At 44.0% G+C, this 25,472-nt stretch overlaps 1 protein-coding gene across 1 annotated transcript in view; it reads left to right on the forward strand.

Annotated features, from left to right (window-relative positions):
- PYROXD2 (pyridine nucleotide-disulphide oxidoreductase domain 2) overlaps nucleotides 1-25,472 on the forward strand; it is a 984,036-nt gene that overhangs the window by 749,921 nt on the left and 208,643 nt on the right. Inside the window, exons 14-15 of the mRNA XM_069611541.1 lie at nucleotides 11,201-11,307; nucleotides 20,217-20,337. Of these exons, the coding sequence (XP_069467642.1) occupies nucleotides 11,201-11,307; nucleotides 20,217-20,337 (228 nt within the window). The remainder of the gene's footprint in view (nucleotides 1-11,200; nucleotides 11,308-20,216; nucleotides 20,338-25,472) is intronic.

A 25,472-nucleotide genomic window follows, 5' to 3' on the forward strand; every position in this document is an offset into this window, starting at 1 on the left:
TGGCAATGTCCTGAGTGCCAAAGTATTCACACCTCGCTTACAGTTAAGATGTACACATTCACTATCAAGCAGCAGGGCCTCCAGGATACAGGTAGGGCAGAGTACACTCCCCGGATGCCAGTAGACTAATTTTCAGAAAATGGCAAAACACCCTTACATATGTTTCGTCCAGCACAACAGCTCCATAGTGGTCTCAGGGGAGCCGGTTAAGCTCCACCAATTCCTCACCAACTTGGCAACCCAACTGTAGACCCTTGCAAGCGGTCCAATCCAGGGATAGGGTTTACATGGCTATAAAAGCCCAAACTCTCTTTCATCCGGGGTCTGAGTTTATAGTGGGTGTTGGACCAAGTAAAAGGCAGGATTTGGAGCTGGCTGGTGGAGGGCAGAGAGTCAAGGAAGGTTGGAGGTGGTTGGAGGAGTTAACATCAGGAGGAAAAGGAAAAGGTGAAGGAGGAAAAACAACAGAAGGCATTTGGAGGAGACTAAGAGCTGAAGAGGGATAACAGTGGTAGACGTCTGGCAGAGACTACGGTGGGAGGGGAATCATCGGCAGAGTGTTGGTGGAGGAGGAAACAACAGGAGATTAGTCAAGATAATGAATGTTTGTGCGTGCATGCCTGGCCCAAGGCAGAGGGTAGAGGTGGAGCCCCGAACTGAAGGGATTGATTCCACAGTGGGAGGAGGAAAAAGCATGTGACATGGTGATGAGTGGGAACAGGTTAAGAGCAGGAGTAGTGAGATGAGTGGGCTAAGGCTAGGATTCAGGACCCTTACAGGGGAGAGTGGTGGAGACTATTGGATTATACCCCATTTGGAATAGACCTTTGTAGGGTGTGGGAAACCATAAAACCGGAGTCGAGGGGATACTCTACAGAACAACCAAGGATGCCGTAATACTGTAGTCCTGTGTCTGAGCGACTCTCAGATGATCACCCCAGGTGCAGGAAACCTTTAAGCCTGAGTATTTACAAAGCACAGGGTAAAGGAAAACAAGGAGAATCGTTGCAGTATGTGGGATACCCTTAAGACCACATTTTAATGTCCAGGGACTGAGAGACCCCAAGACACTGTCCCTATAGAGTGAGAGACCTGTGAACCTGCTACTGAGAACATAACTGAGGCCCTGACTGGGTGGGTTCTGTATAAACCCCTTTTTTGTTTTATTTGTTTTCCTAAGAATCAAGAAAAATTGGACATTGAACGGGTCTTATGTTTATTAATTGGATTGAGACCCAATACGCTTTGAGGAGTCACAGTGCCACAACGTGGAATACAGAGACGTGTGTTCAAAAGGATCCTGGAGGGATTTGACCACTGGTAAACTCTGAGAAATGTAAAGAAAGAAGAATTCTTTTTGCAAGGAGGTGAGAGAAAACAACACAGAGGATGTGTTGTGTTTTTATCTGAAAAAGCCTGTAAGAAAAATGCAAACTGTGACAATCTTTTTTCAAGGAACTTTGAGACTGAGGGTAAGTCAAGTATGAGTTGGGCCAGGCAGAAGCTCACTGTGACACTACTGACAAGACTCCCTTTTCCCTTTTTGTTCCATTTTCTAAAGTGGTAGGGCCAGTTAGTTAACTAACATGTGGTCTTAGATTTGGTCCTCCATTGCGGTAGGGTCAGTTAGGTATTTTCCTTTAATTTAAGTGAACCATGTTGAGGCATGATCCACTGTAGTCCAATTCCTTCTTTTGGTTTGCCACAAAAGTTTTAGCTGGAATGCAGATCCCCCTTCTCAATTAAATACATATTTTTTTTGCATAACATTTTACTGTACAATTTAGTTCTGATTACATGTGTTGTTCATCCCGGGTAACAATAGAGCCATCTACCGTCTTTAAAACTAAAGATCATTTTAAAGGCTGCTTAGTGGAACAGGTATACATTTTTCATGGGACCATCTTGCTTTGCTAGAGACGGAGGCCAGGACCTATTCCAGGCCTCTGCAATTAAGAATGCAGTTTACTGATCCACCAGACAACTGAACTTATTGACCTTCCTTGCATCTTTAAAATAAAAGTTCATGATATAGAGCTAAATCCAATGTAAAGCTCACATTTCGAATATTGTATTCATAATTTGGAACAAGGCCTTTGAACTTTAAATAAACACATAAGTGCCTTCATATTGTACATGCATTGATCAAAGTGAATGTAATGGGGCCTATGCACTCTCGGTCTCAAGATAACAGACTACACATACAGTTTAGGTGAACCAAAGTTTAAAGCCTAGGTACACAGGATGGGAAAGCTACTTGACATATATTTTGTCTTTCCATGAATCAGAAATTAGCTATTTACATTATTTGTACTCATAATGTCAAGTGGACAACATTGGCCAGACTCTAAAAAAGCAGAGCAAATGAAAGAAGCACAGAGAATGTGCTTGCTTCATTTGCGCTGCTTCCAGAAATGCACAGGCCACCTTATTCTCAAAGGTCACCTGAGCATTTCAGGAAGGGCTGCACAGTAGCGCAAATAAGCACTGTCCAGCCCCCTGCATACATTAGTGTTGAGAGCGTGCTCCCAACATTAATGCATGACAGGCTCCCAGCAGCCGTGTGGTTGCTGGGAGTACATTTTACCGAGGCTGTTAAAGGGCCCGTCGCCGTGAAGTGCAGAGAAAACAAAAGCATTTTTTTTAATATATATTTATTTGTTTTGGTTTATAATAAACCTTTACAAAATTTAAGAGAAAAGCAAAAGACAATGAACAGAATCACCAGATTAACGAATTACAATATCAGTAGATTACAACATTTTACAAAATATATAAAAAAAACAAATAAACTAGAAGAATCCAAAACAATACATTAAATACATAATTGATTTTGTTTAAAAAGCAGACCATAAAACAATAGTTGTATACCTAAAAACAAAAGGGAGTTCATTATAATCAAGTCAGCATAGAAGATAAAACGAAACACCACAATATTGGTTAGAAGTTGCAAGAGGAAATTATTCCGTAACGTCAAAATGCTTTCTGTCAGAGAATAAAGAGAAACAGCGAATTTAGCACCAGGGTAGCAAAGTTCACATACATTTCTTTAAAAGGAAGTGATCCGAATGATCAGAGTTGGTGAGTTCTCATGTAGCATTCTGTGCCATATAAATTCTCTATTTACCTCGTGGGTTGAATATACAAATTGTGCGAAATAAAGTATCCTATAAGATAAAAGTCCAGGACACACCAGCAGAATATGTTGTAGTGTTTCAACCACTCCTTCCTTGTTACAAAAACGACACCATTTCCAGTCCCCCAATATACAGTTTCTAATACAGTTAATTTGGTTAGTTTGAATGGCATTGAATCTGAAACGCATAAAGTCATTCCGTGTTTGTTTACTCGGATATTTCTTAAGATAACATTCCATAGCCGGGACCCATTTCCAGATGGAACATGCATGTGTATACAATTTGGTTTCAGTCATTTTACTTTTAGTTGTTTGCCAGTCAAAACCCTTGAGACTCATTTTAACTTTCTTGGGGTTGTTACGAAGTGAGACTGTGGACATACCAATTCTGACTAGACATTGCATCGTCTCATTATGCAATATATTGAAAAAAGGATTTGCAGGATCCCTTGCAGCACAAGCATATAGTGTATCCTCCCCTGATCTGTCGCATTTACGCCACAAATGCATACGTTTCCAAGTAACAATAGTGGCTAGTGATGTTCAAATTCATATTTGATCAATGCCAGTGGCAGACATTTGGGTAGAAAGAAAAGAACAGACCTCCAAATGTAGCCTTCAATGTATGTCAAATATGCATGTAAGTCATCTGAAAACAGGTCCAGGCCATACGCGAGACGAGGTATGACTTTTGTAATGTCGAACTCTCTAAGCGGAGTCGCTGAAAACTTCCAAAATTTTGATTCAATGGCCCGTAGTTGCCTAATTGCAATCTCAGCTTTTAGTTTCAACTGGCTTTTAATTAGATTAGTCGTTCCTGTTCCGGAAAAGTAAAAGCCCAAGTATTTAAAGGCCGGTTGGGCCTTAATGATTTTATTATCACAAAGCCGGGTGAAAGCGTTTTCTTTTTGATTGGGTCTACCAAAGCGCACAATAACGGTCTTAGAAGGATTGATCTTGAGCCGTAGGTCCAAAATGAACCTCTCAAAGGCCATAAGCAGTCGCTGTAGGCCAATCTTTGTAGAGTCTATAAGAAGAAAGTCATCAGCGTATGCCATCCATGCTAGGGAAATATTATTCAATTTAGGACAGACCAAACCCTTGTTATCCAAGGCTTTATTGGCACCACTAACATAAAGATTAAAAATAGTAGGGGCTAACATACAGCCTTGTCGAAGGCCGTTTTGGATAATCAATTCCTTGGAAAGTAGACCATCCGAATTAAGTCTTACTCTAATCCTAGTGTCAGAATAGAGAGCCATAATAATTGCGAGCAGGTGGCTAGGAATATCAAGATCTTTTAGTATTAGTATTAGCCATAGTATTGTCCTATCTACAAGATCGAAAGCCGAGCTTAGATCCATGGATGCCACAAAAATAGATGGTTTGGCAGCCTTAAAGGGATGGTCTAGTAAAAAATTTTATTTAAAAAATAGATAGGCCACATAAAACAAAATATACTAGCATCCTCCGTTTTAAAACTTCCTATGTAAAATTTTGAGCTATTCAAGCTCAAAATTCGAAAAAGCAAGCACAGGGGTGCCGCCATTTTGTAAAATGGAGGCCCTCCTGTGCTGGCTTTTGCTTTTGCGGCACTAATGAAGGAAAAGCCAGCCAGCTGTAGTAAACAAAGTCTACCGCTGGGTGGCTTTCCCTTCATTAGTGCCGGGACTCGGAGGACGCGGACCGGAGACCAGAGCAGGAAAGCTGCAGCTGAATCTCGGTAAGTGCTATTTATTTTTTTTACAAAAAATAAGCACTAGCTGCGTTTTTTTCTAAGTTTTCCGGGCTGGAGGAGCCCGGAAATCTTAGAAATAAAACCGCAGCTTTAAAAACGTTGTATTTATGTTTGCGGTTGCTTTTGAAGCGACCGCAAACATAAATACAACGGTATTGTGTTGGAAAACGCTGCGGTTTTAAAACCGCAGCGTTTTCCAACACAACCGCGTTGTCTGCCTGAATCTGCTTTACCATTTGGGGCTCTCGGGCTCCCCACAGGGAGCCCGAGAGCCCCAAATGGAAAAGCAGATTCAGGCAGACACAACGCGGCATTGCGGAAAACAACTGCGTTGTGTCTGCCTGAATCTGCTTTTCCATTTGGGGCTCGCAGAAAAGGGAAAGCAGATTTAGGCAGACAACGCAGCATTTAGCATTTCCCATTTGGGGCTCTCGGGCTCCCCACCGGGAGCCCGAGAGCCCCAAATGGGAAATCAGCTGCAGGTAGAAACACTACACGGCATGTAAACATAACGCGTGTGTTTCTGCCTGCTGTGGCTTTCACTTTGGGTCTCCGGTGCTCCCCTGGGAGCACCGGAGACCCAAAGTGATAGCCACAGCAGGCAGAAACACAAGGGGTTGTGTTGGAAAACGCTGCGGTTTTAAAACCGCAGCGTTTTCCAACACAATAACGTTGTATTTATGTTTGCGGTCGCTTCAAAAGCGACCGCAAACATAAATACGTTTTTAAAGCTGCGGTTTTATTTCTAAGTTTTCCGGGCTCCCCCAGCCCGGAAAACTTAGAAAAAAAAACGCAGCTAGTGCTTATTTTTTGTAAAAAAAATAAATAGAATAGCACTTACCGAGATTCAGCTGCAGCTTTCCTGCTCTGGTCTCCGGTCCGCGTCCTCCGAGTCCCGGCACTAATGAAGGGAAAGCCACCCAGCGGTAGACTTTGTTTACTACAGCTGGCTGGCTTTTCCTTCATTAGTGCCGCAAAAGCAAAAGCCAGCACAGGAGGGCCTGCATTTCACAAAATGGCGGCGCCCCTGTGCTTGCTTTTTCGAATTTTGAGCTTGAATAGCTCAAAATTTTACATAGGAAGTTTTAAAACGGAGGATGCTAGTATATTTTGTTTTATGTGGCCTATCTATTTTTTAAATAAAAATTTTTACTAGACCATCCCTTTAATGGATCCAGACGTAAGGGATTTGAGTATTAGGCCTCCACAGTCGGTACCAATATTTTATTTGAAGCCGATCTGTTTGGGGTCAAGAATATTGTTATCTGTTATCCATTTTTCCAGATCCCGTAGGACCAGCGAGGCAAAAAGCTTGGATTCCGGATCAGCTATTGCTATTGGTCTATAGCTAGCCGGATCCTTCCTAGAGCCTTTTTTAAATACCGGAATTACAATAGAAACCCTCCAAGATGCAGGAATGTGTTTACTTCTTAGAACATTTACAAACAGCTAATGCAAAATGAGGGCCCAATGATCAGGATCAACTTTAAGCAATTTGTTAGTAAGATTGTTAGGACCAGGAGCAGCCGAATTCTTAGATTTAATTATAAAATTCGCGATGTTTTCTTTATCAAATTCAAGGGTCCAACCTGGACTTTGAATAGGCTCTATCGATTCAGTGCAGTTGGTCGGAGGGTACAAATTTGCAAAATGACCCAACCAGCAGTCTTCACTAATAGAATGCAAGTTAGCTAGCTTTTGGGGTGTTTCAGATTCATCAATTAGAGACCAAAAGTTGGAGCAATTGGTCCCTCTTAATGCTTGTAGCATGGCTTCACCATCCTGTTGCAAAAGTTGGCCTTTATGATGGATCAACCAATTTTTGCAGCTTTGTTTGATTGATTTTATCTTATGTACAACATCAGGTAGAGTAAGATCGGATTTACGTAGACTTCGCAATTGTTCCCTATAAATAATTCTACATTCGTAAATTTTACTATCAGTGAAATGCTTATGTTGGTTATTTACTTTAGGATATTTCAAAGATTGTTTCTCTAAGCTATTGATGGTGTAGTGAATGTATGCACTGAAATTAACCGCAGAATAGCAATTCACGCATTGGTGCAGAGTCATGCCCTCAAAATCGGTCACCATAGTCGAAGTAACCTTAGCATTTTACCTAAAGGTCCACTAAATTCTATTGCCTTTCGGACTGGAAGTTAACTCATATTTGTACTCAGGTACTCTCGTACTTTGGACATTTACAGTAATTTCAAATATCAAGAAACAATGGTCGCTACAACTGGTTTCCCTGACCTCGAAATTACTCATAGCAGTTGACAAGTAGCTGGAAAGAAAGACATAGTCAATAATAGAGGTAAGACCCCGAGCTTTCCATGTAAAGTGATCATTGTACAGTAAGTCCACAGCCCACAATTCCGCAAAGTGAGACCACATCCTACCCCTCAACTTGGGATTACCACCAATTCTGACTGAATCACCAGTATTGGCTAAAAAGATATCACCAGACATGCATTCACTATAACAGTCCGCATTGAGATCACCAGCAATAACCGGTTGACCCCCTTTATTATTAAGCAGCCACTGTTCAATGATGGATCCCAACTTGGTAAGTTCATTGACAAGTTGCAGATCAGGTAATTCGTTTGAGTTCCAGTACACATTCACCATAAGGATGGCTAAACAGTCATGGGTTGCCCCTAACAAAAAGGAGACAATGAGAAAGTGATGCAGACAGCGCCATTCACCAGTTTTTACTAGGTCTGTAGTTATCTTGGCTGCTATAATGAGTCCCCCTTTGGGACGGCCCTTATTGCCGCCATGAGCACAGTTAGAGGTCACCATAAAACCATCCCAGCATAATTCAGTTCTACACCAGGTTTCTTGAAGTAGGATAAAGTCAAACTTAGCAAGGAAACTCATAAGGTCCTCATTCTGCAAGAGGTTAAAACTACCTCTCGTATTCCAACTCACAAAATTTAGACCACGTTCGGAGCTAGAGTGGTTTACCCAGCAGCTTAAGCGAGTCAATCGACTCGCGCAGGGACAGAGCTAACCACTTCCATTCTTGCTTGTCCAAGTCCGAATTGGGTTTAGAATTCACCCTATCAGGATTTGGCCGTAAATGGCCAGTATCATGTTTCACCTGCCTAGGTAGACAATTAGGGTCCTTAGGTGAGGTGGCCTTATGTTCATATATATCGAAACCTCGAGATTGCAGTTGTTCAGCCTCCTTCAAGAGTAACGATCTCACCAAAGGTGAGGGGATAGTCAAAAGAACATAATCATACCTGTATTTGTGTATGAAATCAACCAAATAGATGAGACTGAGTTCAGGTATGGCAGCAGATCTATTTAAAGGGGCATTACCATTGTCCTTAAAAAGCATTTTCAGGATTAAGCCAGGGAGTTCAGGCCTGGCTGTTTGTCTTAAGTCAGGGTCAGGTAGCACAGCAGAAGATGGAGTGTGTTCATGTTCTACAAAGGGTTCGTTCGGATACCATTGGTCTTCAAGGCCCCTAGACCTACCAGAGTCACTTCTTATATTGCTAACATATGAAGATTCTATGGTCTTGATTGGAGCAATAGGATCGGGCAGTTTAGACTCTGGTTGGAATAACATATTGTCTTTAAGTATCTTCAAAATAATATGTTGAATTTCATCTTCCTTTTTGTTGTGGGTGGGCCCCACCTGCCCTTCCCCCACAGCATTGGGAGTCATTGTTGGCTCCTGGGAAATTCCCACAGTATTGGCAGAATTCTGTTCACTATGCAAAATAGGTAGAATAGGAACTGTAGATACAGTCGAACCAGTGGTGGTAGTACCGGTATTTACAGTGGCAACACACTTTTTTCCTGGTTTTGTCATCGTACCAGGATTGGGAACACAATCAACATGTTTCAAGTCTAGCGTAACATTATTATCAATCGGATCAGCTTGAGCATTCCGACCCCAAGCCAGATTGTGGTTCGAACGCACAATAAGATTATCAAGAGAAGGAATTGTTTTAAAGATCTCATACATGGCTCCCCTTTTCTTTTTTAAAACATCACACAAAGCCAAGTCCCCCTCAGAAAAAAAAGCCTTGAGAGTCATGGGCATTCTCTACTAGTATGACGTCGTGATTGTGTTGTGTGTTTAAGTTTTTGTTTTGATTTTCACATTTTTTCTCAGGAACAGAGATAGCATCCACATCATCAAGCATAGCATGTTTGAATTCAGACGCCCTCATAAATTTGCGAGAAGATTTTTTGAGGGCTTTGTTGCAGTTTTTTTTGTTGATTTTAGCCAGTTTTTTCCCCTGCCGTTTAGATATTTTTACTTCAAAATCCTCAAATGTGTCAGGTAATTTTTTTACAGTTGCAGACTTGTTACCTGTGGTCCCTTCACCCAGGGGCAGGTCGACACTACCTTCTTCCTGAGTGGGAGGTAATATAATTATTTCATCTGCAGGTAAAGGAATGGTCTTAGCATTCGGAGTTGTGGCCCCAAAAACCTCCCTCAACTCCTTCCCCAAAATAGGCAGAAGTACCGTAGTAAGGGACTCCCCCAGATTCTTGGGTAGGTTATCTATTTCAGATGCCAAATTGGTTATAGCGGCCGTTTGTTTTCTCATTTCAGACAGAATCAGGCGATTAAAAATCCCCATCATTGCCATACAATCCGTATTGGCAGAGTGACTAGATTGAACCAGCTCCCCCATGCCCACAGTAGCAAAATTCCCCGTACCCGAGGCAACAAAATCCTCAGATCCTAAGAGTAAAGGGGATGGGGATTCATTGAAATTATCATAATCAAAATCGCTAGCTATGCATGGGTTCTGTGCATTAGTAACCTTATCTTTGTGCAGGGCTATTTTCTTTGTAATTTGGGTATCATCAGGAGAGTCGGGTTCCAAAAAGAGAGGTTGGGATGGGTCTATTGGATCCTCAATATTTTTACCTACTGGGCGGAGCAGAGAGGGCGGGGCTGAAAAGAGAGAATCAGAGAGTGAGTTGAGCTCTCCGCCCAGCAATGAAATTGAATGTGCGGCAAGAGCCGCAGGAGTCAAGAGTCAAGAGTCAAGAGTTCACCTGGAGTGAGTGACAAAGCTGGTTGGGAAGCAGTCCAAGGACCAGAGGCAGCGCGTTAAGCGCAGATAAACGGCAGTAGCGGCTTCACCTTGCCAACGCCGTATCCAGAAACAAAAGGCACACAAATTCCACACGAAGGCAGGAACAGAAGGCACAGTCCACCCAGCCCAACAGCCACACTTCTGGAGCACTTTGGATGCGCGCGCGGGATGCGCGTGCACCAGTGCTAAAATGGAAGAGGCTGTGGGTCTGGCGCAGGCGGGAGGCGGAGCAGAGAGGGCGGGGCTGGAGTGAGTGACAAAGCTGGCTGGGAAGCAGTCCAAGGTCCAGAGGCAGCGCGTTACGCGCAGATAAACGGCAGTAGCGGCTTCACCTTGCCGACGAAGTATCCAGAAACAAAAGGCACACAAATTCCACACGAAGGCAGGAACAGAAGGCACAGTCCACCCAGCCCAACAGCCACACTTCCGGAGCACTTCGGATGCTCCAATGTGGGAATTGGAAATGCAAGTGTGGTAGCCAGGGTTTACACTTTGTCATTATTTGTGCTACGCCGTTTCAAAAGGCCCAGGGGGTTGACCCTCATTTCAGGGCATTTAAAAGTGCACCCCGTTTGTGAATTCAAGATGCACTTTTAAATGCCCGGAAACACCTCTTTATTTGCACAAATGCACAAAGGTGGGAAAAATGGCATCTGAATGAGCACATCTATGATGCTGTCATTCAGAGCCCTTCGTGAACTGGGCTGCTCCTTTTTATCATGCAAGTGAGGAGATGTGCTAGCATTTCATCAAATAATACATAACATACATGCATGGCTATTCCAATGAATTAAACTCCCTAGCCCCCACTCCACCACTATGAACACATGCTTCTTTTACATGGGCCCAGGTTTAGTTCTGCATCTTCTTGTTCAAAATCCAGCTCCAATTTTGACGCAGCCCTTTGGACTGAAAAAAACCTTAAAGAGTAAGCCATCATGGAATAACAACTGCAACCACAATAAATGATGGTTAATGAAGTCGTTTATTTGTTTTCAAACTGAATATTGGGGTTGAGATCCAGCTTAAATGGCTATTTGTTGAATGTCAGCAGAACTCATTCAAACACTGCCTTAATATTCATATTTCAGACATGCATATTTTCGGCACCCAAGAATCACATTTTAATGTTTTTCACCTTTTAGCGTTGTCAAGATTTTGTGTTTCAATATATTTGTTGAATGCATATTTGTATTAATGCCATTTTCACAATGTATCACAAACTATCCATCTTTTGAATGTCTTCTCTAGTGTTCGACTGGATTGAAAAGTACGCCCCCGGCTTTAAGGCATCTGTCATAGGAAGAGATATATTGACACCACCAGATTTGGAAAGAATTTTTGGACTGACTGGAGGGGTGAGTAATTGCATGCATTCCTTTTTCACATATGTACCTGTAGCAAAGCAACAAAACACCTATAGAATTTAGGTTTTAAGCATTGGTGTTAGTGGTAATCACTTGCCAGCCCAAGGTAATTACAGAGCAAAGCAAGGGCATTGCAGAGGGCTGCTGCACCTTTACTGGCGTGTAAGGCCTACAAGAGAGAATTATCAACGTTGGTATCCTGGAAATACGTTTTATTACTATTGTTTATTTTTTTAAGAGGGAGGTTTTCTTTGTGGAAATGGTGCTCTCTCGCAAGTATCTTTTCATTAATGGAGCCAGAATCCATTGAAAGACGGTCACCAGTCTTGTGGGCAAGCCCGTGCCTCGGGCCGCCCCGCACACACACTGGACTACACGCATCCACACAAGGAGACACGGGACACGCGTGTGTGCCTTACGGCGTCCCGGCGGCAACTGCCCGCACGGACGTTCTTTATTCTCAATGCGCATGCGCGGACCAGAACGAGGCTCGCGCATGCGCTGTTCATTCTTGCAACATAACATCCCTTTTTTTCTTTAACCAAAAACAATCTAACATCGACAAGGATGAACCATATACCTTGTAAACATAAAACATGTAACCCAACGTTGGTTGGCCGGCTGCTGTAACCTCGGCTCAGTCTCACGAGTCCAGGACATAGTCCTTGAGGCGAGCCGGCAGTCTGTGGTTTCCTCGCAGAGGGTACCGAGGGGTGCTTTGCGAAGTCTAGCTGGGACCATCTACATGCGGAATGGCCTCCCTCTGGGCGTCCTCCGCCTGGCCTTCGGGGACCGCTTCGGAGGAGGTGCTTTCGTCCAGTTCACTGGCCTTCGTTGATGTGTCCACTTTTTTGAAAAAAGACCGGTTGCGGGTGACGGTCCCCCGGTTGCATGCTGCCGTGCCCATGGTTTCCTTCACGTGCGTGACTGTCCACGTGTGAGGCTCGTAAGGCAGTGACAGTTTGCCTTCTGGGTAACGATTCCACACTAGCACGGAATCCCCTACAGCCACTTCCTTGTCTTGGAGATCCCATCCTCGTCGCCAGATGTTGTGGGCAAGCCCGTGCCTCGGGCCGCCCCTTACACACACTCGACCACACGCATCCACACAAGGAGACACGGGACACGTGTGTGTGCCTTACGGCGTCCCGGCGGCAACTGCCCGCACAGACGTTCTTTATTCTCAATGCGCATGCGCGGACCAAAATGAGGCTCGTGCATGCGCCGTTCATGCTTGCAACATAACAAACAGGAGAAAATGAAAAAGGAGATAAAATATTAGCTCATTTTCTATATCCAATGTGGCTCCTCTGTGTGTTTGGGTAAGTGATTCAAGCGACTGCAGATGTAAAGTACACTCATGACAAGTTATACTTCTAAAGTAAGAGTGACGACAGTTGGGAAAATAGAAGCTGCAGGCACAGGCAGTCATGAAGTGTGGGCATGTACCGACAGATGTACTCTGTGATTTGAGCATTCCCAGGGATTGTTGCACCTGCAATGGGTGTTAATGTCACTGAAACACACCTAATCTAATCTAAAGAAAGAGGATGAAACGTTGTTGTTTCCCAATGGACATTAGACCACCAAACCATGAGGGATGGAAATGATTGTGCCAAATATTCGTAATAACTGGGAATTCCTCTAGTGAAACATTGAATATCATTGCACTCCACCAATATCTAGTCTCCATATGTCACTACAGAAGAGGACCAAGTATAGGTGAAACAGTCTTGACCTAACCCCACATTGGGAGCAATTCAGAACAAACTGTTAGGCCATGCCCCCACTGCACTACTCCAACATGTTTCATCTTATTAGTCCTTATAAGTAAGGTGCAGATTGAGTTCCTAGGCAACGTGAGTTCGGCACTGATTGCGGGGTATACTCTTCCCGCTTAGAATACTTACTGAGAGAACCAAAATGTGATGGATGTGAACTGGATCAAATTAACACAGTGGAGTAGAAACCAGAAGACTAGTGGTTACTAGCTGAACCTGGTGTAACATACGCAGTTCTAACATCTGAAACATTATCATTAAATATCATCGCACTTTTATTTATTTATTCTCTGATATATTTAAGTCTAAACCCAATTAACAATCTCATTATTCTCAGATACAACACTTCATGAGCCACATGATCGAACTCTTGAGAGAGCAACGTGTAGCTTCCCGTGACTGAACACAGGTTTCGGAAGGTCTCCTGATAACCTGGGTATCACCGATCAGGCCCTGGCTTGGCTGACTTCTTTCCTCTCTGATTGACCCTCCCAGGTCCAACATGGGTCCTTCCTCTCCTCTATCTCTATCTCTACCTGTGGTGTTCCCCAGGGGTCGAACCTCTCTACCTGGCTGTTCAACCAATACCTGGCACTTCTTGCCTACAACATTGACGCTCTCTGCCCCAACTTTCAGTGCTATGCAGATGACACCTCTTCTCCTTCTCTCATCTCTGACTGTGTGTCAGCTATCCAGGAGTGGTGTGCCGCCAATGATCTCTGCCTTAATGCCAGGAAGACCGAGATTCTCCTCATCGGCACACCTGCTCCCTCCTTTCCTGTCAGTCTCTCTGGCCGGCCTCTCTTGGTCCTCTTCCTGCTCCCACCTGTGAGGCTAAAAACCTCGGGGTCATCTTCGACTCTACACTCTTTCTATCCTCCCATCTGTGATGTCTTCAGAGGTATTCTTCCTTTCCTCTCCTTCCCCCAGAAGCTCACTGTCTTCAGAGCTCTGGTTCTCTCTAGGCTGGACTAATGCAACAGCCTTTTTCTAAATCTGCCTGTCTCTACTCGCTGCCCTCCAAAACAGCACTGCGAGACTTGTCCTTGGCCTCAAGCCCAGGGATTGTATCTCTCCAGGACTGAAATCTCTGCACTGGCTTCCAGTGGCAGCGAAGACTAATTTCAAAACCCTCTGCACTGTCCACAAGGCCTTCTGGGCCCTTGGGCCTCAATACCTTCAACTATCTCTTCCTAAATATCTTCCTTCTTGAGCTCTTCACTCATCCGCCTCCAACTTCCTCAGGTTCAGTCGCTTCTCCAAGCAACAAGTTGGTGGTAGTTCTCTTTCTTCTGCTGGGGCCTCCCTCTGGAATAGCCTCCCTGCCTCTCTGAAACTTGAGGAGAACCATCTCCGGTTCTGGAAGCACCTCAAGAATTCCTCTTTGCTTTTGCTTTCTCTCTTCTTCTCCCCTGCTGATCTCCTGGCTGAAACTGAAACTGAACTGGTTACCTGGCTACCCTCTGATCTCGGGCCCAGGTCCCCTCCCCGCCAGTTGAGATTGATTCTGTATCCCTACAGCCCCGTACCAGCACTTGACACCTGATGTCCGCACTTACCCTTGCACTTGCCACCAGCTGGCTGCATATTTTATTTATTGTCTTTATTTATTTTAATGTTTATCCCCTTTTCCCCCTGCACTTTTCCCCTTCGCCCTCCCCTGCACTTGCGCAATCTTAATGTCACCTGGCCTAGTAAGATTGTTGTCTCTGTCTTTCCACTGTTCCCCCTCCCTTGCCACGTTGCACCTTGAAACACTTGTGTATAGGCACGTTATAAATGCCATATCATATCATATATCATATCGTAGGCAGAATCTGTCAAAAGTCTGCCCCTATGACTTTATAATGGTCACTGAAAAGGCTAAACTTATAGGAAAGTTTCTTCTTTTGAATTTGAAAGGCATATTTGTGTCAGATGGAATGAAAGGTATGCGCAGTATAAGAACATTATCTAAGTTTAATCCATCAGTTACATGGGCCACTATGAGGTGTGTTTGTAGATGCGTAATTGTCAACCATGTTCCATTGCAGATTGTCCTTTGCAGTGTCCCTGTAATGGCATAAGATTGCATAGTAGCATAATTACAACACTTACTTTCAGTTTTAGTTTGTGAGGAGGCATTCGTCCTGCAGCATTTCGCTCTTTAGAGACTGAAACGTTGAGCCAGCAATTAACTGTTCATTGACACTGGAACCGCCGTGCCCTGTGTGCAGTGAAGTGGGGTTGTAAATAAATAACTTGAAATTATTCAGAATGTTTGCGATAGTGGAAGATGAAGGTGACTGTGTGGAACCGTGCTCATTCTGTTTGCTAAAAGGATAGCTATTGAGGAAGTGGAATGGCACACAGAGGTGCAGTTCGCCATTTGGACAGCAGAGGGCAAACTAACAATGATAAATTACATCAGCTGAGTACAGAAATGTACCTAAGCATTTTATACATACAGATAGATCCCAGTTATGCTAAGTTAAGCAACCATAACTCATGCCACCACCGTACAATGCTAAGACTAACACCCAGGACATCAAAGATGACATCACAAATGTCACAAAAACATGCTTTCGGGACCAAGCAGCCACTCCTGCCACAAATTTGGTGAAAATCCGTCCAGTGGCTTTGGCTGTAGGCATGAGCAAAACAACCTTTCCATTGCATCTATGGGTAAAACGATACATTTTGGGAGCCCCTCTAACTTTGCCCCAACCCCAGACGAAACCTCACCAAACTTCAGAGAATCATTCTTACAGGGTCATATACTTTTTGTGGATAGTTTCGTGAGGATTTGTTTGGGGGGGGAGTTATAAGCCACCCAAAAAATGCTCTTCCTATGGGTTCAGCAACTTAACCATAACTACAGGGCCGCTACAGCAGGCCATGGGATATATTTGTATTTAATGTGTTGCAATTCACAGAACTTTTCACATTATTTAAACATACACAATTATATGGTCTGAAATGGCATAATCATACTCAAATGTAAGCTTATGCTAAATCAGACATAAAACAAATAAAGATTTTACAAAAAACTATTCAAAACATTTTTGCTCTCTGAATCCAAAATAGTTTTAGACCCCATATCCGTTCTTGCCCCTCATATAGCAGGATTTGTAAACAGTTTCCTTCCCTTTAACAACTCACAACACTTTCACCTAGGAGGCCCAATTGTAGCTATAGCATAGCCACAAATCCTTCTAGGATAAATGGCAATTTATAGGACTACACTTGTTTGTGCGTACAGTGTCATGTCCCCTTGATGCACCTAAAATTTCGAGGCACGTCACTGGCAGAACCCATTTTGTTCTGCCAATCTACCTCCTCTTTAAGAGTATGCAAATATAAATAGAATGACACCAATTGAATGCCTGCTCGACAGGTGAAACTTTGCTTGTTAATCGCTGGTTTGTTCTTTAATGAATAGGTGTAAATTATGCTGGCATAAGTGAATACTTTTTCCTTGCATACGCCTCATTTACTACTGGAAAATGCATTGTGAATTGGCCCCCATGTTTTTTGTTTGGCGTGATACTACAACATAATATAAGACCTTTTCTCCCAACCAGCCCAGTCTCATTGCCCCTAGGGACCATAGATGAACTGCAAAAAGCTCAAAAAACGATAAAATGCAGGTGCTTGCCACAAAAAGAATGTCCACTTCAGTAGGTGGTAGTCCATTACTAAAATGCAGGAGGTGCTTGTCTGGCAATGAATAACTATTATGATTGGCAGGGTAAAAGGGTAAAGGTGTATGGTATCCTATGAATGCAGGGGGTGGTGGATCCTCTCCTAAAACAATGGTGGATTACTTGCAATGTGCCCCTATTAAATTACTGCCAGGTATCTCATAAAACGCATCCATAATGTGACTTCCTGTCAGCGGGTGCCTTACAAACCAGCAATAAAGAAACACCTATAATAACCACTGCCTCAACATCATGTCACGCTATGGGCATTGTGGACCAAGTAACTTTACAGCTACACCAGTTAGATACTTACTACCAATACTCCCGGTTTAAGGTTTCTTTAATGTACACATGGCTGGGATTGTATTTTCTGACCAATTAGTCAATGATAGTACCATGACACCTAGGTTCTTGTCCTCTTGGTAAGGCTTCCCAAAGATCTGTGAGCTTCTTTCACCGCATATATCAGTTTATACCTTTGAAAATATCCCCAGACTCAAGGAATTCTCCCACTAGGGAGTGACAAGAATCTCGGAACTGGCTCCATTTCTAATCTGCAAACAGATTTTGAAGCATGGTTGCAGTGTCTTAAATGTAACGTTCTTGAAGAACTTTGAGTGTCAATATTAAGCAGTAAACTGGATGTTCAATTTGTGTAAGTAATAAGTCGAAAGAAAGTTATTATTTTACCAATAACATCTTGAGTAGTCTATTATTATCCATCCATTTTTTCTAGGCAGACCTTGTATCCACCTTCTTCGAGGATAGGTTTGAGACTATACGATCTAAGCGTGTAGACCACCAGAGAGCATCTGCCACACAATCCACAAAAATCAAAAAGCAAGACTTCCTTTTCTACTTTGACGTTGGTGATGCATATAGAATTTACAAAAGCTGTTCTACAAACGGAGCCCCACCAGAACAGGTCTTCGCCTCCCCAGCCAGCAGCACGAAGGGCAATATTGCCTCCCTGGCCCCCTCAATGCCCCCTTGGTCAACAGCTGTGGCCTCTTTCCTGAAGACTTAAAAAATAATTGCATCTCCACCTATATAAACCCACCGATGACTCGATCATCCTTGCCAACTACCACCCTATTATGAATACAACATTCATAGGAAACATTATTGAGGAAATGGAAACATGACTATTGCTAGATTACAGTGAGTCGAACATCCTGCTGTGTGAGCACACGTGGGGGTTCTGACCTGCCAAGGGATTGAATCAGCCCTTCTCTTAATGAGAGGTGAATTTCTGAAATTGCTAAATAGTGATGCCACATTGCCTGATCATGATTCACACTACTCTACTAAATGGCTTCAAAGAGGCCTGGGATATTTATGGATGTGCTCTGAACTAGATCCGTTCTTTTCTTGCAAGTAAGGTCAGGATCTTTCCGAAGCTAGAGTCTAAAACTTTGGGGTCCCCCACTGGTCTGTTCTCTCTCCTTGGCTGTTCAAAACCTATCCAGAGCATATCGCTGACCTCATTGCTCCCATCTCCATCACCTTTCAAACCTACGTTATGACACTCGCATTGCCTTCTGATTGGAAGGTGCAGTGCCTTACTCCCTTCGCATCTTCTTATTTGAACCTGCATTCCACAGATGGACGGTAGGCAACAGCTGATGTCCAAACACCTAAAAAGCAGGGATGATCTACATAGGCTCTTCTGTTCCCCCTAATGTCCCTTTCACTTGACCTGTGACCAGGGTACTCCTAATACCGCTGTCCTTGGGGCAAAATACCCTAGTGTCATCTTCCAGCGCCTTCTCACATTAATTCCACAAGTTCATGAGCTCACAAAAAAATAACATTTCTATCTGCACCTGCATTAGCACATCCTGCCTCTCCTGAATATGTTACACGAGGTGCTTTTGTAAGAGCCATGGTTCTCTCCATGCTGGTCGATTGTAGATGTCTCTATCTGATCCTCCCAAATGCCTTATCCACCATCTTCAAAATAATTGGCTGATTCTGGATTGTGGCCCAGGAATCACATGACTTTAGCTTTAAAATCTCCCCAAAGGCTCCCAATAGACATGCATGTTTAAACCTCTGTCCTGGTCGTTTTAAATGGCTTGAGTTGTAAAATGCACATGAAAGAAGCATATGTAAACCAGGTCCTTTTTTAAAATGTGTATGTCAATGCTGTACTTTTTGATCCCACCACCACGAGCCACTCCATGGTACACATCGGACTCCATTTCCACCAGCATACGATGTTGATGCTGGCAAAACTACTCTAGGTTCCTATGGAATCCTCCAGCTTTCTTCCCCTGCTAAAAGCCGCCAGATTCCCTAGGAAATCATGTAAATGCCTCTTGCCATAAACGTTCATTGCACGATGCATTTAAGACTGTTGCATTATAAGGCGCAAACATGGACGGAAACTGGAGTCCACAAGAATATGCATTGTATGTACTTCGTAGGGCAAACAATAAAAATAAGGAGGCGGGGCTGCATGCACGCAGGTGCACACATTTGTGGTCACCTTGGCAGACACTTGAATAACGTGGTGCAGTGCATTATTCACTGAACTCATTAGGGTCCTGACCCAGGGTGCAATGGGCTAAAATGAAAAGGTACTGTCCTACAACACTTTTAAAGTCTTCTAGTATTTTGAGGCACACATTTGACCATGCTAGGAAAAGGAGTTTCAGAGACAGACTCTTGGGCAATAATGGATCAGTCATGTGTGGAGCATACTGAGAGAGTAGCTCAGCGGGAAAGAAAATCACTTCTTTCTGCTCCTGATCCAATGCTGCCTAGGATGTCTCGATTAGTGCTCCCAAGGAATCCATGTTGAAATTCCTTTTCTTATCATCTCTGCATGATCCTTGCACTGCCTCAATTGTTTCTTACTAATGTCCTATATTGTACTTATTTGGATTGGCATATTCTTGTACTAACCCTTCTCCATCTCGGTCTGGAATATTGCAGGACTGACAATAATCAGAGCTACTTAGCCCTCCCCCCCAAGTCCCTACCTCTCTTTTTCCACTTGGGGTGCTACAAAGGGACTGTGTTCTCGTGGGGTGCTACAAAGGGACTGTGTTCTCAGAGGGCACCTTAAAAATTACCAATGCATGAATAAATAATTAAATATTGTAGCCACACATAAAGTAAATAGCCTTCAATTTAGTAAATTCCAACCATTGTAGCTTAGTGAAAATTGCTTGCATTTTAGGGCTAGCCTGCTACTTTTGTATCCCATTATAAAAGTTGCAGAGGACATATTCAGTCCCTTGGAGATGCAATGGGGGAATGCCCTGAATGGACACAAAAGCTTGCTAATTTGATATTTGTTTTTTATTTTTCTTTATCGACAACTAGTCGAGCAAGGACCGTTGGTATGACTAGTGGCAGAATGCATTTTTTTTTAAATTACGTGTTCACTATGAGACTCATATTTGAACATCTTTAATTTTACTGGCAGAATATATTTCATGGTAGTATGTCGCTGGACCAACTTTACTTTGGACGTCCTGCTCCCAGTTACTCAAACTATAGATCACCGGTTCATGGACTGTATCTATGTGGAAGCGGAGCCCACCCAGGTATGTTACTCTACGCATGTTTTCTAACATCTATACTTTACAATGTACATGCGTTCTATAATTCATGAATATGCTGTTAGTGTGTACTTAATCTTTCTACAGTGAAGTCATGTACTTAAAACATTTTAGAGACCGCTCTCTATTTAAACCGGTACCTTTGGATTAGACTATTCAATTGTTCATACTTGTGAAGGGGATTTTAGAGGTCTCGTAAAATATTTTAATGAAGAAAGAAGACAAGTATCGACTTGTACAATATTTCTAGCTGAGTGTATTGCTATAAATTAGGTTTCAGACAAGGTTGTTAGGAGCATTTGAGTAACCCAAATGTTTTTGCAAAACTTTGTATTATCAAATCATGTCTGTGTGGCATAGTATATTACTGAGCAAAAGTTTAATTAACTATCACAAAAAATAGTCCATACAATTAATTGCCCGTCATGCTCCCGGTGCATCACAATTATTGTGGAACGTAACATCTTACATGATTTTGGCACCATCTTCGAAGAATGGAATGTATTTATTGTATGTCAATGTGTATTGTGACATGAGCCGCATTAGTTTTGCCGGTCCAGTAACATTGCCTGTAATTCTGGCACTGGCACTTTTAGTGGACGGCCAAAACACAAGTTTGTTGTTGGGGGAACTGATTTACCTTCAGCCAATAGCTGGAGGTAAATCAGGCCCCTACCGGCAAATAAATGCTGGAATTACTGCCACCGGTATTACCAGTGCAGTGATTTTGGCAATCCCCTACATGGAGTCTTATGGGACTCCATGTAATATGGATTTACCGCCCTTTACACCGCCCGTAATACCCCAGTAATTCAGATATCAGGCTGTGGAAACGGCAGGGGCAGTTTGCCAGTATCCCGCCAGCATTACCAGCGGGATACTGGCAAACTTGTAATGCTCAACTAATCTCCTTGGAATCAACATCATCCTGCAAATCAAGACACATGCCCCTATAGTCTTCAGTAGGAAGCCACTCCAAAAACATCTTACTTCTCCTTCATTGGAGACTGAATAGGTTGAGAGTTATGCACTGGAATGACAATATACAGTTGCTCGGGTTTGCTCCCTGTCCATCACTCTTATTGCACCCTTCTTGGTTTGGAATATACAGGTTCACTCTGAAATGAATGTGGTTATTTGGGTCTAGTCAATATGAGTTAGGAGGTCAGATCCTTGACTGATGGATCCTTAGCAGCTCACTGCACTTCGGCTAGGCTTTGAAGCACCTGTCTGCGCAGGACTACCTAAAACAAATCTGGGCTTGGAATTTACAGTAGAGCAGATAAGGAAGCATGTTTTATACAAATGTTTGCCACCCTCAATAGGTTACATAAACAGTGCAAAGCACAGTATGGATCGGTCGTAATACATCACTTAATTGGGTTTTCAGGCTACTGAGGGCATTTAGCCAGAGAGATCCCTTTGAATTCAGGTGTGTTTACCTCCACATAGCAGCAACCAAAGGTAACCTTCCTCAAAGGAACCACAGACTGACATGGCTCGGCGATATAAAATATTAGCCCACCAGGGACACCCTATTCCACCGCTTACTAATAGAAGCAACAAAGAGAGTGAGGCCAGGTTTCTTCAAGGAAAAATACATCACAAAAACTAACTCACCTTCCTACTTACAAACACCTCTCAACTAGAGGAGTGACAGATTCTCCTAGCCAATATCTATATGGAACCAGAGACAGAGTCATTCATTGAAATTGACACAGAGTCACTTCCCCTATGCCAGGCTTGCCTTGGCATGCCCTGTCACAAAAGGTTCTCCGAGGTAGGATTTTCACAAAGAGGTTGAGCAGCACAGGAAACCCGCAGCTAGGTCTCTCCAGGCTTGGCATCCACCCATGTGGGTGTTAAGAATAGTGATCGCTGCCATGAGTAAACAGAACAGACACAACAGAGCTCAATTTGTAAGAACCAGGGAATCCAGAACAAAAGGTAAACCATTACCACATACAACGTGTTGGCTCTCTCTGATGGACTCCCAAGATTCAGTGCATGCATCAGTGACAGGCTACTGAATCCAAGTGGTTCCCAGATTCCTATGGCCATTCATTCCTTAGTTTAGTGAATCCATCTGTGTTGGGGGCTGCTCCGGACCACCGGGCAGCCCCATACTCAGGTCGGGTGTCACCCGACAGGACACACGGGGGTGGCGCTCATGCCACAGACTCATGGGTGGGGGTCACCCTACCCGCTCCGGACCACAGAGCTCCACACGTGGCTGGGGACACCCAGTGCACAGCGACTCCGGCTCTGGGGGCACCCAGGCCGGGGTCGATTCCCCCAACTCACCTCACAGGGTTAGGGGGACCCACAGGGACGGCGTTGCCCGGCAGGGGCACCGTCCGGACAGCGTTGCCCGGCAGGGGCACCGTCCTCCAGCTGGGCCCCGTCCTTGGGCCCAGCACACACAGCGCAGCACCAGCATGGTGCTTCCCAAAGAACGACGCTGGAGCCTCGTGATGGAGTAACTGGCGAGCCGGAAGCGGCTCGCTTCTTTTATTATGTTGGTCACGAGGCTACTGCCACGTGACCCATTACAACATCCTGGGAGCTACCATTCTCCCAGGAAGGGTCACCATGCAACAATCTTTATCTTTGCCTTGCAAGAACGCATGCATGATGGAAAGTAGCAGAGGTGGGGATCAGTGTTATGGATCCCAACAGCCTGCACCTGAAATTGCCACTCATGCACAGGTCATAGGATAGAGGGATCATAGCACTGACCTGAGTTGATGGTAGAGGAGGCACAGTACCAGTCTAGGGATATAACTGTGGAAGAAATGTGTAGGGCGGCAGATACACTGAAATAAGGGAAGACAAAAGGAGTTAATAGATTTCCTGCAGAGAGTGAATCAATGCTCAAAGACAGTCTGTTAGTGATACTGTGCAAGGTATTCAACAGTACGGTCAACACAAGGGAAAAAACGTATCCACGGAACTGGCGATCATTGTGCTCCTATTTAAAATAGAAAAGATGTAGGTGAGTGTGGGAAAGCTAGATCTACCTCATTACTAAACGTAGAACTGAATATACTAATATCCAGGCAAATAGACTGGCCAATATTATACCAAGAAAAAGATATGAGGATCGGTCAGGTTACATTAGTAGGCACGATGGCTAGGACAATGTAAGAGCTTTCCTGAATATAATTGAGAAATACAGGCATTCCGAAATATCCAAACTGACTTTGAACCTTGACGTGCCAAAGGCCTTTTGATTAACTGGCGATTCCTTCATGAGTCTAAGTACTAATAATCTATGGCTGTCCCATCATGTTTGTGAACCTGATTAATATCATATATGCTGGTTCTCGTGCCAGGTTCCTTAGGAATAAGGACTTTAAGGATGCAAAAGTAAGACTCTGACACGGAGGGTTAATGGTGATTGGCATAAACTTTTATTAAGGTTCTAACTGAAAAGAATAACCCTGCCGTGCCCTAATTCTATGAGGCATTGCTCTGCCTCAACCAAAACAACTAGTGTCAATGTCAGAATGCCCAAAGCAAAAAAGTTCCAATGTCCAATGTCAGAATCCTAACTCTGTCCCTCACATTCTAAGTTTGAACTAAATGAAAAGAAGGCCTTTCTAGCCCAGAGGGAATGTCTACCTTCCCCTGATCAGGTTCCATGTGTTAACATCCCCACAAAAATATCACCATACAAAAATATTGCCATATTTTTGTGTCGATATTAAGCCATGGAACCTGCGGGGGACACCCCTGCAACCCCCATACATTTTTCAATAGAGCGAGGGACAACCCCGGAACCCCCGGGCCTAATAACCCCATAAATTATCCCCACTAATTATATTGCCTATGGCCTTACCCCATGACCATATATATGGCGATATTATTTGGGGATAATATTACCTGATGCTCCTGGACATACATGGTAGTTCATGAGTCTTCAGTTCCTCAAGTGTGGGGGAATATCCTCCTTCCCGGGCCTTACTCAGGCTTCTTGTAAGGTTCATCAACTGCTGGGGGATAGCTCCCTGCCCCAGCCTTCTTCAATCTTGCAATAGAGTTCAACAACTGGTGGTGGGGAATTTCTTTTCCCTGGTTGGCCCCTCTTAGTCTTTCTTCGATGTCTCTGAATCCCTGTCCCTGGTTAGCAGACCTGGTTCCTTATCGTCTGGCCCTGTTGCAAAGAAAAGAAGTTTGGATGTATCCCCAAACTCTAGTGGGTCCCTGACCCTTGTTGGCAGTATTGGTCTCTCTCTATCAGCACTGCAATGAAGAAGAATAGCTTGGATACACTCCCAAGCTGTGGTGGGTTCCAGACCCTGGTTAGCAGACCCGGTTTCCTCTTTCCAGGTACTGCAATGACGAAGAGTAATTTGGATGCACTCCAAAGCTTTGATGGGTCCCAAGCTGTGGTTGGCAGACCTAACTCCCCCTTTCCAGGTACTGCGATGAAGAAGAGTAGCTTGGATGCACTCCCGATCTGCGGTGGGCCTCAGACCCTGGTTGGCAGACCTGGTTTCCTCTTTCCAGGTGCTGTGGCGAATAAGAGTAGCTTGGATGCACTCCCAAGCTGTGGAGGGTTCCAGACGTTGGTAGGCAGACCTTGTCCCCCTTTCCAGGTACTGCGATGAAGAAGAATAGCTTGGGTGCACTTCCAAGCTGTGGTGTCACATACAGACTTGGTTTACTCCCCTGCCAAGCACTGTGTGTATGTACTTCACTCTCACAGTTCTCTTTGTAGTTTCTTGTTTGCATATATATGCTTTGTCCTATAGGGGTCCCAGACTCGCACACAGGGTTTTTGCCAACACCCTGTTAAACCTAGTTTACTGTTTTCTTGCTTTCTCTTTTTTAGTGTCACTGGACTCTCATTAGGGTCCCAGACCCAATCATGTGTCTTTTGTTATCCACTTGCTCCCTCAAGCTGTCTTCACCACTCTGTTGGAACCCCGGCACCGCCCAGTCCATCAGCATACCTTACTTCGTGGTCTGTGATGGTCCCGGGTCGTCCTGTGCGCCTGCCATCTGCTGTGGGGCTTCCACTGCAGTCTACTGCTTTCTCCGGACACTGGTGGCTCTGCCATGCATGTCCCTCTCACTCCTGTGTGGAATCGCTCCACCATGCGTTCCAACCCTCT

This window comes from Ambystoma mexicanum, chromosome 8, assembly GCF_040938575.1.
Source record: "Ambystoma mexicanum isolate Mex_15411 chromosome 8, UKY_AmexF1_1, whole genome shotgun sequence".
NCBI classification, from domain to species: domain Eukaryota; kingdom Metazoa; phylum Chordata; class Amphibia; order Caudata; family Ambystomatidae; genus Ambystoma; species Ambystoma mexicanum.